Here is a 16,258-nt window from a genome sequence, read left to right on the forward strand (position 1 = left end):
TCTTTTAGGTCAGTAAGTGCAATTATTGTTCATTTATTTAGTATTTGTGTACTGTAGAGGAGATATTGTAATGTACGGGGTGAACTCATTTAGGTTACAGTCTTCAAGTTAAACATGAGGTGTCTGCCCGGGGGTATACTGCTAGGGATTTGATTCATTGCAGTTCCCCAGTACTGAGGTCTCTCTTTTTCAGTTCATTGTTGATGGATTTCATTTTTTTTTTCATATTTTTGTACTCCCCTCATTTTGACTTATATAGTGAGGTTTTTTGCTCTTTCTATATTAATTGCCGATTTTTATTGGTATTCTGTTAAATAATGGTATTAAATATTCAACAAAAGTGGAATGAAACTAGGTTTAAATTTATCAATTCTATTCAATTCAATTGCACTGATAGATCACTTATGGAAGAAGGCAAAACCTCAGATCATATTGGTACGTCTCATAACAGCCAATGGCTATTTGACAAATGCAATGTTTACGGTTTCAATCATTGGTCCGCCTCCGTCCCTTTGATATAAATGCAATAATTCACTTAGTGCTATAATTGATATCAAAGGGACGGAGGCGGACCAATGATTGAAACATCGCATTTGTCAAATAGCCATTGGCTGTTATGAGACGTACCAATATGGTCTGAGGTTTTGCCTTCTTCCATAAGTGATCTATCAGTGCAATTGAATTGAATAGAATTGATAAATTTAAACCTAGTTTCATTCCACTTTTGTTGAGTATGTGATATTTTGGTTGTGGAATTATTGCTTTCTTGTTTTGTTATTTGAATAATAGTATTAAACAGGATGTAAGGGGAGCCCATAACCCAGTATGTATGAGACACCCCTTGCCTGGGAAATCTGAAAAGACACCAGTATATAGATATAGAAATAAAAGATTAAGTTGAAGGATATAGAAATGCTTCAGAGTTACAGTAAAAAGAATATTGCTTGGTTAGATGTTTGACCCAGTTACATCCCGTTCCATTAACAGAATATAGGAAGTGCCTAAGGTCATTGTGCCCTAAATGGACATGTTGTTACAAGTTGAGCAATGCACTGAAATAGAACACCCTCTCTAATGCTGACAGGGGCAAAGCTGAATAGCATGTGATAACTAAGTCATTATTGTTGCTAGGGAAAATTACTAATGAAATAAGATTGGAAAGAAATCATGTGATCAAAAATAACCAAAAGAACATTGCTATAGTATGCAATTTATCATTGGATCTTAATGAAACAATTGTAATTCAATTGGCAGATGTAACAACTACATATGTTTAATTATTTCCTTAAGTGATGTCATAAACCCAATAAAATGGCCAGTCACTTGCAATTCGGAGAGATTCTTGATTGGTACCCTACCAATTAGTAGGTTGCCAAGAACTCCCAAGGCCTTGAATGTTTAAAGTATAATTTCTTTAGCGACCCTCCAGACCGGCACAGAAATGGATGGATTTATGCTCCTCTGCCAGCAGGTGGACTGAGACATTGACTTTTGGCTGCAGTATAAGTGGTCTGTGCAGTCCCATCTACAATCAGTCTGTTCTCAGTCTCCAGCAGGTAGAGGTAGTAAGCCTGTGAAATATTTCCTTGGTGTAGTGTGGGGCCTGTTGGATTTGCTTAATGGCCTTCTTGTCCCTGTTGTGGGGCCGGAATGAGCTTTGGGGACCCTCTTGGGGGTCTGTCTGACCTTGGGGGTGTCACATTCAACTGGATGAGTCCCTCTCCCCATTTCTCAAACTTCCCCAAAATTTTGGGGAATAGATGTGCCTCACCTGTAAGCCTTGCCACTGTTCAACCTGTTCATGTAGATATTCAGAGCAAACAATGTCATAGGTAATTGTTGTTTTCAACAGGGAAGGCTTCCAGTGCGATGGATGGCAATCGAGTCTCTAAATTACAGTGTATATACAACAAACAGTGATGTGTAAGTAACTCTCTTAAAAATGTTTTAGTGCAATGACAGTACTGCAAATTATGACATGACACGGAATATATTTAAATCTATCCTAAGCACTTAGGAGGTAATTCTGTAAAGTAGGTGCTAACATTTATAGAAATATGATGGTAGATAAAGGTGAAATGGCCTATCCAGTCTGCCATCCACATGATCTACTGTCTCCTCCTCTGCCTTATGTGGCAGATATATTTGTAAATGTTAAGAATACCAGCATATAAGCATATTATGTGCATGACATGTGCCAAAATGCTGTTCTATACAGCATATCTCTGATAGAACATAGTCTGCAGGTAGGCATACGTACATGTGGGCAGAATCTGGATAGAGTGTAGACTGGGCACAAAGTTCTGCATATAATTTATGCAGTATAATACTGTAAGTTGCATGCGTATTTCAAGAACTTGGGCACACATACTTATGCCAGCTCTGTAGCACCAATCAAGTTTCCGGTTTATTGAGAGTTTCTACCCCACCTACAGAACTAGTTATCTAGGTGGCTCACATGTGAAAAGTCTTGTCAACTACTCAACTGCAACTATTTAAAGTGCATCCTGCAATTTTTGCACATATGTGATCACCTATGCACCTAAATGCATTCATATTTGGTTCACAAGCATATGCAGGGGTGGAGTTTAGAAACATAAAAGCATGACAGCAGATAAAGGCCAAATGACCCATCCAGTCTGCTCATCCGCAGTATCCACTATCTCCTTCTCTCCCTGAGAGATCCCACATGCTTTCTTGAATTCAGATACAGCCTTTGTCTCCAGCACCTCTACTGGGAGACTATTCCTGATAGAGAAAAGTGCTTGAGCACTCGAATGTAAACCACATAGGCTATAAGTGGTATATAAATATTAAAATAAATAAATAAAATACTAAATGAATACTACCCTTTCTTTAAAAGGGTATTTCCTTAGATTACTCCTGAGCCTATCGCCTACCATACCTGGATTACTGTAATTCTCTATACACTGGCATCGCATAAAAGGAACTCAAAATATTACAGACACTCCAAACTACAGCAGCCAGACTGATACTCCGAGCCAGCACAATGGACAAGGCCACCCCACATCTAAAAGAACTACCCTGGCTACTGATTAAGAAATGAATACAGTTCAAGATGGCATGCACGATCCACAAAGCTATATATTGCGAAAACTCCTTCTTCACTGCAAGACCAACACAATGGTTCAAGATCTCCTTCCCATCTCCTCAACAAATCCACCAGAAAAAAAATGTTCGAGTCCACCTTCATATTCCAAGCTCTGTACATTTGGAATAAACTCCCAATGCCTCTATGACAGATCTCCTCTTACTTCCGCTTCCGGAACAGACTTAAGACATATCTCTTCCCCACATAGGATATGATGACTCTAACCAGTATATCTGTCTCTACTGATCTCTCTTACCTCATTCACAATTCCTCCTGTTAAATGCTGTACAAAGTCTTTTGTTAGCTGCATTGAATCCTTGTTGAGAAATTGTAGGATATAAGACTTGTATAGTATAGTATGCCTTCTCACTCTGGAGTTTCCTTTCAATTGAAAGAGACTCGCCTGATGCATATTTATGCAACATAGGTATCTAAACGTCTCTTATATCTTCCCTCTCCCACCTTTCCTCCAAAGTATACATATTCAGATCTTAAATTCTGTCCCCATACATCGTATGATGTAGACCACCAACCATTTTAGTAGTCTTTCTCTGGACTGACTTCATCCTGTTTATATCTTTTTGAAAGTGCAATCTTCAGAGTTGTACACAATATTCTAAATGAGGTCTTACTGGAATCTTATACAGGGGCACCAATACCTCCTTTTTCCTATTGGCCATTCCTCTCCCTATGCACCCAAACATCCTTCTAGCTTTTATTGTCACCTTTTCAACCTGTGTGTCCACCTTAAGATTATTACATACTATCACACCCAAGTTCCACTCCTCTTTTGTGCACAAAAGTTCTTCACCTCCTAAACCATACCGTTCCATCAGGTTTTTGCAGCCCGAATGCATGACCTTGCATTTCTTGGAATTAAATCTTAGCTGCCAAATTTCAGACCATTCCTCAAGCTTTATTAGGTCCTTCCTCATGTTATCTACATCGGCAGAGGTGTCTACTCTATTGCAGATTTTGGTATCAGTCAAAGCCAGGGGTGCCCAACACGTCGATCGCGATTGACCAGTAGCTCAGGAAGGCAACGCGAGTCGATCGCGGAGCCCATCCCGGGCTCCATGATAGACTTGTGTTGCCATCCTGATCTACCGGGCCAATCAGCCTTCCTCTCCAGTGTTCTCTCTAGGGCCTTTTAGCTGGGCGGTTCGCCCAGCTATCATCTGCTGCTGCCGCCGCTGCTGAACATTAAAAAAAAACCAAAAAAAACCCGGCTTGGAGATTTCAGCCCGTAGCGAACTTATGGTCTGTGGCTCTAACGTGTGCGTGACGGCTTCCATTCTCTTCCCTCAGAAACCAGAAGTTATGTCCGGGGGGGGGGGGGGGTGAAGGGAAGCCGGCACGCACATGTTGAGAGCCCTGAAGCAAGCGTTCGCTATGGGCTAAGGCGGGAGACAGGTTAGTGAAGCATTTGCTCTTCTTGCTGCCGGGTCCTGCCTACTTTCTGTTTCCTCGAAGGCAGGACCCGGCAGCATTTCCCCCAATAGGTCGATCGTGATCTTGGCCCAATCAGCCTTCCTCTCCCCAACGGCAGAATTGACATCGGGGAGAGGAATGCTGGTCGGCCGAAGCAGGGACAGCTTGGGGCGGCGGCGGCTTTCGGGCCTGTTATTGGTGGCGGTTTGGGTCCTGGTCCCCGATGGCAGTGGCTTGGGGGAGGGCAGGGAGAAAGAAATAAAAAGGGCAGGCAGGGAGACAGAAGGAAAGAAGAGAAACAGAAAAAAAAGCAAGGGAGGCAGAGAGAAAGAAAGGGCAGGGAAGAGGAAGGAAAAGTTGGGGGAAGGAATGAGGTCTGGAGGAGAGGAAGCATACAGGCTAAAAGAAGAGAAGAAAGATTGGATGCACAGTCAGAAGAAGAAAGTGCAACCAGAGACTCATGAAATCACCAGACAAGGTAGGAAAAATGATTTTATTTTAAATTTAGTGATCAAAATGTGTCTGAATTTATATCTGCTGTCTATATTTTACACTAAAGTCCCCTTTTACTAAACCGCAATAGTTTTTTAGCACAGGGAGCCTATGAGCGTCGAGAGCAGCGCTGGGCATTCAGCGCAGCTCCCTGCGCTCTAAAAAACTGCTATCATGGTTTAGTAAAAAGGGAGGGGGTATATTTGTCTATTTTTGTATGGTTGTTACTGAGGTGACAGTGCATAGAGTCATCTGCTTTGACCTCTTTGAAAAACCCTGGATAGGAATGATAATTAACATTTTCTATGCGTACAGTGTGCGTTGTGTTTTTTTTTAAATTTTATTGTTGGTAGATCATTTTGACTTGGTCATTTTAAAAGTAGCTCGCAAGCCCAAAAAGTGTGGGCACCCCTGGTCTAAGCCTTTCAACGGTCAAATTTCCTGCCCTTTGGAAACTAGCAACTGATCGCTCTATCTTAAAAAATCGACTCTGGATCCCTCGTTAAAAGCTAATTACCATCCCATATCTAACTTATATCCAGAATTTTAAAGAAAGTGATTTACACCCAACTGACATCCTTCACCCCAGATAGTTGGGATTCAGGACCCAACATAGCTCAGAGACAGTCAGTTGCCCTCATGAATAAAGTCCACTCTTACTTTGTCAAACATATCATTCTGGCTGTAACTCTTGATGATCTAGGTGCCACTTTTGACCTAGTGAAACACTCTCTTCTATGGTGATTACAGTCTTTTTTTTTTTTTTTAATCCCAGAGAGCTTTTCAGGTCCACACTCCCCACTCTGTTTCTCAAATATATGACAGACTGCGGAGTACCTCAGGGCTCCATCCTCTCTCACTGTTCAGTCTCTTTCTAAGCCCACTGGCTGTGTTGATCCAATCAAAAGGAATATTTGCTTATTTCTGTGCAGATGATCTCCTTCTAATTTTTCCAACTAATCCTTTTGCCCCCTCTCTGACCCTCCTTCAAAATGTTTTGATTCTGTCGCCAAATGGTTATTCCAAAACAGACTGGTCTTAAATAAGGATAAAACAGTTGCCTGCTGGCTCACGGGCACCCTCCCCAAACCAGCAGACTATCTTTTTCTTTGATAACAGAATTACACCCGTTGATAATTTCCACTATTTAGGATAATTCTAGATTCTCAGCTTTCATTCTACATGTTTCAAATTTAGTAAAATCAAGTTTCTTAATATTTCACTAACCAAGGTAAATAAGGCACCTCTTCAATCAAAATACTTTTCATTCACTGATTTTGTCTCTTTTTGTCTCAAGGATCATTTACTGCAATATCATCTACACAGGTCCGCCAATCTCCATAATAAAAAAAAACTACAGAAACCCCAGAACATGGCCATTCGGCATCTATGTAAGACGAGCCAGTATGACAAAGTTACATCTCTGCTAAAATCTCATCATTGGCTCCTAGCTAAGCAGAGAATCACATACAGATTTTTACTTTTGATCTTCAAAGCCTTGTGTTTCAAGACTCCAGATTACCTGTCAGCCTTGACTATTCCTTAATACTCTGCCTGCTTACTGTGGTCCTTGAATGAACATCAGTTGGTGCTCTCGGGACCTAAACAGGCACAATTGGAAGTCACCAGACAGAAAGCTTTCTATTTCTCTGCCTCTTTGACATGGAATAATTTACCTCTCTCGATCTGTCCTCTGTCCTCTCTCAAAGACTTTGAGTCGGCTGTAAAGACCTGGATGTTTCACAAGCCTTTTGAATCTGAGAATGAAAGGTTCATATTATAGTTGGTTATTATTGCAGAACCCCTTTTACCCCTCATGTCCGTTTTTCCAATACCTTTCTTTATCTGTTGTTATTTCTTTTCATATATCCATTTCATATATCCACTTTCAACTTCTCTTTATTGTCCAAATAAATGTCATTCCTTTCCTTAGTTTCAAGTTTCAAGTTTATTAAAAATTTGATTAATCGCTTAATCCACATTCTAAGCGATTTACATATTACTAAAATTACAATAAAAGGGGAATAATACACTGAATAGAACTGAACATACTATTGACAAAACAAAAAGCAAAAAAAAAAATAAGAAACACATGAGGAAAAGCATGGGTAAAAGTTACAATATGTTTTAAAGATAGAAAAACAAGTAGGGAAAGTACATAAGGAGAGGGAAAAGGCTAAATGTTTCGGTGAAAGATTAGAAGTAAAATAATTATTATTAATTAGTGTAGAAATGATTAACTAGAAAAGGCATCTTTAAAGAGAAAACTCTTCAGCTTACCTTTGAATTTTTCTATGTTTGTTTCTTCCCTTAAATAGATAGGGAGAGAATTCCAGGTTTTGGGGGCTGAAACAGAAAAGATAGCTTGTCGTCTAGTGTTTATGAATTTAAGAGAGGGAACCGATAGAAGATGTTGTTCTGTAGATCTTAATATTCGATTAGTGGTATATGGAATCAAATATTTATGAATAAATGCTGGGGTTTTGAAAAGAAGAGTTTTATATGTAAGTAGGCATATTTTATAAGTTACACGATGTGTGACTGGGAGCCAGTGGGCTTCCCTAAGAAGAGGTGTCACATGGTCGAATTTCCTTGCTTTGGTAATCAATTTTATAGATGTGTTTTGAATAATCTGAAGGCGTTTAAGTTCCTTTTGAGCAATACCATTATATAAAGAGTTACAATAGTCTATCTTAGATAAAACGAAAGAATGGATAAGAATTTTAAGAGACTTTTCACAAAGAAATTGAGAAATAGAGCAAATTTGTCTGAGCCTAAAAAAAGATAATTTGACAACACTGCTGATATGGTCATGAAAAGTGAGTTTATTATCAAATATAATTCCTAAGATTTTTATTTTTATAACTTCTTGTAACGGAAAGCCCTTGATAGTGATTGGGAAATTAAGACTTAAATTATCTTTCCAGGGAAAGAGCATTGTATTTGATTTATTTATATTCAATGCCAGACGATTGATATTTAACCAATCTGATATTTTTTCTAGTTTCATGGTTATTGTTGAAATGTCCAAGGGATTATTAGTATCAATGGGATGTAACAATTGAATGTCATTGGCATAAGCAAAGACATTAAAGCCGATGGACTGACAAAGAGTAAGGAGTGGTGCAAGAAAGATATTAAATAAAAGTGGAGATAATATGGAACCTTGTGGAACACCGTATGTTAAGGAAAAATTATTAGAAGTTTCATTATTGAATAACACAGAATAACCACTTAGTGCTGATAAAGGACCGCATCTCTGACTATCTTGACGGACACAATCTGATGAGGACCAGCCAGCACGGCTTCAGCAAGGGAAGATCTTGCTTGACGAACTTGCTGCACTTCTTTGAGGGAGTTAACAGGCAGATAGACAAGGGTGACCCGGTCGACATTGTATATCTGAATTTTCAGAAGGCGTTCGACAAGGTCCCGCATGAACGACTACTTTGAAAAATTGCGAGCCATGGAATCGAGGGTGAAATACTCACATGGATTAAAAACTGGTTGGCAGATAGGAAACAGAGAGTGGGGGTAAATGGACAATACTCGGACTTGAAAAGCGTCACGAGTGGAGTGCCGCAGGGTTCGGTGCTTGGACCTGTGCTCTTCAACATATTTATAAACGACCTGGAAATTGGTACGACGAGTGAGGTGATTAAATATGCAGACAATACGAAGTTATTCAGAGTAGTGAAGACACAGAAGGATTGTGAGGACCTGCAACGTGACATAAACATTCTCGAGAAATGGGCCATGACATGGCAAATGAGGTTTAACGTGGATAAGTGTAAAGTGATGCATGTCGGTAACAAAAATTTTTTACACGAATACAGGATGTCCGGTGCAGTACTTGGAGAGACCCCCCCAGAAAAGGAGTACTGGTCGACAAGTCGATGAAGCCATCTGCGCAATGCGCAGCGGCGGCGAAAAGGGCAAACAGAATGCTAGAAGTGATTAAGAAGGGGATCATGAACAGATCGGAGAAGGTTATCATGCCGCTGTATCGGGCCATGGTACGCCCCTACCTGGAATACTGCGTCCAGCACTGGTTGCCGTACATGAAGAAGGTCACAGTACTACTCGAAAGAGCGAATAAAATGGTTAAGGAGCTGGAGGAGTTGCCATACAGTGAGAGATTATAGAAACTGGGCCTTTTCTTCCTTGAAAAGAGGAGACTGAGAGAAGCATGATCGAAACATTCAAGAAAATGAAGGGAATAGACTTAGTAGATAAAGACAGATTGTTCACCCTCTCCAAGGTAGAGAGAACGAGAGGCCACTCTCTAAAGTTAAAAGGGGATAGATTCCGTACAAACATAAGGAAGTTCTTCTTCACCCAGAGAGTGGTAGAAAACTGGAATGTTCTTCTGGAGGCTGTTATAGGGGAAAACACCCTCCAGGGATTCAAGACAAAGTTAGACAAGTTCCTGCTGAACCAGAACGTACGTACGCAAGTAAGGCTAGACTCAGTTAGGGCACTGATCTTTGACCTAAGGGCCACCGCGGGAGCGGACTGCTGGGCACGATGGACCACTGGTCTGACCCAGCAGTGGCAATTCTTATGTTCGCATTTTTAGCAGTATTGCAAATGTGCAATAAATAAATAAAATTGCCTGCATAGAAACACATTGAGTACCTGGTGCACATATTTAATTACTTTGCTAGTTTTTATTGTGAATTATAACAGAAATTACTGACTTTTACCATGTTATTTACAGATGGTCATATGGGATATTATTATGGGAAGTTGTGAGTTTAGGTGAGTATTTTTTTTTCTTGCTTGTACTGACTGCAATCACATTTATATGCTGAAATTCTATGTGACCCATACGAACAGTTTTTTGATCCTTTGTTTATTGATGGATGGATCCATAGATGTTGCTTGTTTATGAAAAGCTTTATGTGAGTGATTAAAAAATGAAGAAAGTTAAGGTCACTCACAAACATACACATTTTATTTTTTAAAAACTCACAGCCAACATGGCTACTAGGGGCATTTTCAAAACATTAAGATGCCCAAAAGAGAGCATAAATTGGCACTTAGACGTCCTATTGCCAGGGCGTTCAAGTGCCGATTTTCAAAATTGTCTTTCTGGATGTCTTGCAAGTCGTTCTATCCACTGTGCGTCCAGAACTACAGGGGACTGTGTTGGAGGCATATTATGGGCCAGCTTTGGGCGGGCTTAGACTTGGATGTTTTGCAGGAATAATCAAATCTTTTCTAAGACGTCCTGGGCTGAGACATTGTGAGCTAGACCTGTTTTAAAAGCATCCAAGTGCCAAAAAGGTACCCAGACTGACAAGAATACCACTGGAGGGATTAAGTTATGACCCCTCACACTCCACCTGTGGTCACTGAGCCTCTCCTACCCCCCAAAAATCTGAATGAAACAGTACATACCTATCTCTAGAACAGCAGCACCTAATATGGGAAAGCCTAGAAGAGCAGCACACAGGTGTCTTAAGTAGCCTGGTAGGTTGGCTAGTGAACCACAGAGAGGAGGATCCAGCCCTTTAAGCCACTCTAAACACTACATTTATGATGGAAAGTGTGAGCCCACCAAAATCCTACTCTACTGCCATATAGGTGCCACCTGCAGCCATAAGGGCTATTGGGGTGGTAAACAGGTGGGTATAATAGGTTTGGGGGAGTTTTGAAGGGTTAACCATACATTATAAGGGGGTTATGGGGAGATGTACATCAGTGGTCTCTAAAAGTGCCCCACTGCTGTATTTGTGTATGTCTATGTGGCCAGTCCATTACAATTCTGGCCCCTCCCACGTCCAAATGGTCTGGATTTGGACATTTTGAACTTGGATGGTTTTGTGGTCCTAAGGGTTGCATGTCTTGGCAGCCAAGATGTCCAAAGTCAGAGGCGGAAAAACAACCATTTTTGAAACCAGCAATATTGCAAGACTTCCAATTTATTTTATTTTTTTAATCGGCTACTTAGACTCTTGCAGGAAACATCCAAATTCGGACTTAGACATCCTATCAAAAATGGCTCATCATGTCTTCAGTATATGTAGATCAAAGGGTTGCTTTTATAGAAGTAATTACAACTGAAAACCTTTAAAGGCACAGAATCCTGTTATTCTATATTTTTGCAGCTTCAGTTTTCTTGATTTTTGACTTCTAATGTAAACAATTTATCACCACCACAAGACTAATCATAAAAAAGTTGAAAAAATGTATTTCATTTTTGAAATGCATCCATTATTCTACATGACATTTTAAAGATCTTGGGGATAAACTATTTCAGATTTAGGCGGGTAGTTACTAAGATGTAGTAGGATGGCATTTTACCACATCTTAATGTGATTCCCTTGGTACATGAATAATACAAATTGTGATCGACTTTGCAAGATGCATTGTTCGACTTCTTCTTAAAGAGGCATGAGCTGAAATATATTTTCCCACCTCCCATTGAAGAAACACCCCTACAGAATCCCTCCTCAAATATCCCCCATAGAGTTCCCTTTCCCTATAAAGGCCCTTTGAATACAGTAGAGCTCCCCTCCAAACACACCCCTTGAAGTTCCCCTTTGCCTATAAGGATGCCACCTCCCTATAGAGACCATCCCAAAGACATCATCCTCTTGTAGGACCCCTAGGCCTACTTCTTTGAATTTCTTATGGTCTAAGATCCCCCCAGGATAGGAACAATCCTCAAATCATTCTTGTCCCTGCAGGCACTGGGTTCAAAATCACACTGGCAGTAGTCTTGTGACTACTGCTAGTAGTAGTAGGGTGACCCCTAGCAGTAGTCTTGTGGTATTACTTCTAGGTGTGAAGTTCTCATTTAAGGGCTTGACTTCATATGATTGACTTAAATGGACTAACCCTATTTTAGCATGATAAAAAGATGATTATGGAAGAAGGAACTGAAGGTGTTTTGAGGACATGTAGGAGATGTATGTATGTACCTTACATTTTCAAAAGGTATGAATACTGCTAAAGTCTCCAACATTACACCCTTATTTTATTTTACTTAAAAGTCTGTATATATTCTTTACACACATAACCACTCAGTTTTCAAACTGACCTCAGAAACCTTTTTGAAAAACACTTTGTTCTGTTTAGGCTTTCAATTACGTATACAACTGCTATCTTACTGAAAAATCGACTCTGTATGTATAATTATGTTTTAAAAATAATCACATTGCATTTTAGATCAGTTTAGGCATCGCCATCACCAACTTCTCCCATACGAAAATGATCAAATATAGGTTATATTTGCTAAAATGTATCCTAAGAGCAGCCTTATGAATAATCAAACAGGAAACATGTCACTGTTACCATTCTAACTCGATCAGCTGCTTATTGTCTCAATTAAGGGGGAAGTTATCAATGTGGGTTACTGTTAAGTCGGGTTATTATATCATAAGTCGAGTTACTGTACAACAAATCAGGTTATTTTAGGATCTTATTGTATAAAATGGAACCCTGTGCTCAAATAACCTGACTTCTGGTAAAATAACCAAAACAAGGAGAAAAACTGCAGAAATGATGTGCAAGGTTTAAAAGTCTTATCTTTATTGAAAAAAAAAAAAATTCAAGGTAGCATTCCAAACAAATGGTTCTCTTGTGTGAGTACACCGGACTCAACGCAATCCATGTTTCAGAAAACACTCCTTCATGGGTCCTATGGGAAGATTGTGATAAGGAGAATGGGAGATATAAAATGGACACGGTACTACTTGAAAGGGTCCAGAGAAGAGCGACTAAGATGGTTAAGGGGTTGGAGGAGCTGCCGTACAGCGTAAGATTAGAGAAACAGGGCCTCTTCTCCCTCGAACAGAGGAGATTGAGAGGGGACATGATCGAAACATTCAAGGTACTGAAGGGAATAGACTTAGTAGATAAGGACAGGTGGTTCACCCTCTCCAAGGTAGGGAGAATGAGAAGCCACTCTCTAAAGTTGAAAGGGGATAGATTCCGTACAAACGTAAGGAAGTTCTTCTTCACCCAGAGAGTGGTAGAAAACTAAACACTCTTCCGGAGTCTCTCATAGGGGAAAACACCCTCCAGGGATTCAAGACAAAGTTAGATAAGTTCCTGCTGAACAAGAATGTGCGCTGGTCTGGCACTGGGCTTTGACCAGAGGGCCACCGCGTGAGCGGACTGCTGGGCATGATGGACCACTGGTCTGAACCAGCAGCAGTAATTCTCATGTTCTTATGGGAGTAAGTAGTGCATTCACACACCCTAAGGTTGTGGATTCAAATCCATGCTGCTCCTTGTGACCCTATCACTTAATCCTCCCATTGCCCCCAGGTACATTAGATAGTTTGTGAGCCTGCCGGGACAGACAGGGAAAAATGCTTGAGTACATGAATAAATTCATGTAAACCGTTCTGAGCTCCCTTAGGAGAACAGTATCAAAAATTGAATAAATAAATAACTTCCCTCCTTAATATACAGTACATGTATAAGAATAACTTGTTTGAAGTTTGTACAACTTTAATTCAGGCAGAGAGGTATTTTTGTAAGAATGTCCATGTCAAAATTCAGATGTACTTGTACATAACACCCAAAGCAAAGTCCATCTCTCAGCCATTTTTGAACGGGAAAAATGCTGGGATTTTCTTTTCAAAAATACAAGAGAAGAACGTTCTTGACCTGAAAATGTCTAAAATGAACAGCCATTTTCCAAAATGAAACATCCAAAATATGAAACCCCCCCCCAAAAAAAAAGCAGGCATAAAAACATCTGTCTGGCATCATTTATACAAAAATGGCCATACAGACATCCCTGCAGAGCAGAGAATTAGCCTGATAGTCAGTGCATTGGACTTTAAACAATGGAACAAAAGTGCAAATCCTATCTTAGGGCTCCTTTTATTAAGCTGTGTTAGAGGTTTTTAGCGTGATCCAGCATGGTAAATGCTCTGACGCTCACAGAATTGCTATGAGTGTCGGAACACTTACCTTGCCAGCCCGCGCTAAAAACCTCTAACACAGCTTAATAAAAGGGTACCTTAATTCTGTTATATGTTATTGTGAACCTTCCAGAAACAGATAAAAATGTACTGTACTTAAAGGTATACCACTATAATAGCCACCGCACTATAATAGCCGCGTATCCATTTACCTAATATCAGCAGCCTGGAGAGATGATCACCGGTGCTAGAGATCTTTGCAAGCTGCCATAGGTCTTCAGAGCTGTTTCCTCTGCCGCGGTCCCGCCCCTCCTTTGACGTCAGAGGCAGGATCGCAGCAGAGGAAACAAAGATTGCTAGCACTGGCGAGCTTCTCTGCAGGTTGCTGATATTAATTAAATGGATGCGCGGGAGGCCAGGGGAAAAGCCAGACACTACCACTTCCTGACTGACCCTCCCCCTTCGCCCTCTAAAGCAGGTGCGGCAGCGACCTGCCAGCAATAGGCAGCGCAAGGGGGAGAGTCAGTTACCGAATCAAGAAGCCAATTTTTTTTGTTTGTTTTAAATCAATTTGAATCGATTCACCCGAAGTGAATCGGTGAACCGATTTGAATCGTGAATCGGGCAGCACTACTCTTTACACGTGCTTGCTGCTCTATCAGGAATGATCATAATATCTGATGCTGTCATAGAGCCTGGTGGGAGGAAGTCAGTAGCCACTGGGAGATGCAGGAGCGGTCATGCCTTCATCCTTCCAGTGGCCAGCTGCTCAATTATTGTACCTTTTTGTATTCTGAATGTGATTGAAACAGGTCTAGATAAAAGCTTCCTTCTTTTTTGCCTTGGATGTTTCTTCCTGTTCAATTATCACTGAAAAATGTCCTCATTTTGAGTCTGCCCTAGTCCCGCGCAAACATGTCTCCAGCACACCTCCTTGCTTTAATGGACAAACTGTAGTGTAAGTATCCAAATTCTGCCTATTGAAAATAGCAATATGGACATTTTCAGCAGACGGACTTTTTGTGGCCATTTTGAGACATCTGTCTGCTTCAGAAATGAGCACCTTATTGTAACTGTTATAAGTTTTCTAAGTAAAAATGTTAAATTGGGGGCTGATATTCAAAAGACTTATCTAGGTAACTTCAAGCATTACCTGGACAAAGTTTTGTTTTACAATTTCCCATCTCACAGATTGGTTAACTGTTGACCACAAGACTCAAAGGTCTACAGGGGATGGTAAAACTTTAGCCAGATAACACAGATATTCTGTGATATTTGGCCAAAATTATCCCATTAAGGGGCCCCTTTACTAAAGAACGTTAAGTACTTAAAGCATGGTTAGAATGCAGTAACAGGTTCCCGCACAAACGCCTTTAGGGGTCGTGTGGTAGTTTGCTTGCTACGGCATGTTAAATCCCACATTACTGAAGTTTTCTGAATTTTTCTCTGAGGAGGCTTAGCTTTAGCAGTCAGCATGAAAGCTTTAACTAACTAATGAGTTATACTTATCGCATGCTAACTGGCTAACACAGGAACACGTGGAGGGGCATAATAAAAAAAAACATCTAAGTCCCCTTTTGGCCTAAGATCTTAAACGTTGAAAGTAGAAGCAGGGAAAATGTCTATTATCAAAAAAAAAGTCCAAAAGGAGGTTTTTTGTATAATGGTTGCCTCTATGTTCAGCTGTTTAAATGCCCAGACCACCACTACGTCTACATTAACAACATATAATCAACCTAAAAAAAGCCTAACTCCCAAACGCCCAAAACAAAAGCTTTTAGGCAAAGGAGGAGCCAGTCCTTTGCCTAAAAGCTGGATTCTGTAACCGGTGTTCGTCAAAAACAACACTGGTTACAGAATCCACTCCCCCCCCCCCCAACGATCGGGCCAGGAGAGAGCCCAAGCCCTCCTGCCCAGGCAAACCCCCTACCCCCACTAAGATAAGGGCAGCAAGGATCCCAGGCCCTCCTGCCCTCGACACCCCCCCCCTCCAATGAACGACCCCGAACCCCTGATCGGCCCCCTCCTGCCAACCCGCGAGACCCTGCCGACCCCTCAACCCCCCCACCCTCAACCCTCCTCCCCGTACCTTAAATTAGTTGGACGGACGAACGGGTGCCTAGCCCATCCGTCCAGCAGGCCAGCCATCCTTTGAATGGCTGGCCTTAGGGCCTGATTGGCCCAGGTGGCTAAAACCCCGCCCACAGGACCTCTTCTTGCCCAATCATTATCGGCAGGGGGTGCCACCGGGTAAGAGGGCTTGGGCTCCCTCTTGCCCAATCACAATCGGTGGGTGTGGGTGCCGCCAGGCAAGAGGGCTTGGGCTCCCTCTTGCCCA

At 41.1% G+C, this 16,258-nt stretch overlaps 1 protein-coding gene across 1 annotated transcript in view; it reads left to right on the forward strand.

The window, feature by feature from the left end:
• Positions 1-16,258, forward strand: part of TEK (TEK receptor tyrosine kinase) — a 239,531-nt gene that overhangs the window by 203,437 nt on the left and 19,836 nt on the right. Inside the window, exons 19-20 of the mRNA XM_033919424.1 lie at positions 1,853-1,923; positions 9,756-9,796. Of these exons, the coding sequence (XP_033775315.1) occupies positions 1,853-1,923; positions 9,756-9,796 (112 nt within the window). The remainder of the gene's footprint in view (positions 1-1,852; positions 1,924-9,755; positions 9,797-16,258) is intronic.

This window comes from Geotrypetes seraphini, chromosome 1 (assembly GCF_902459505.1).
Source record: "Geotrypetes seraphini chromosome 1, aGeoSer1.1, whole genome shotgun sequence".
NCBI lineage: Eukaryota > Metazoa > Chordata > Amphibia > Gymnophiona > Dermophiidae > Geotrypetes > Geotrypetes seraphini.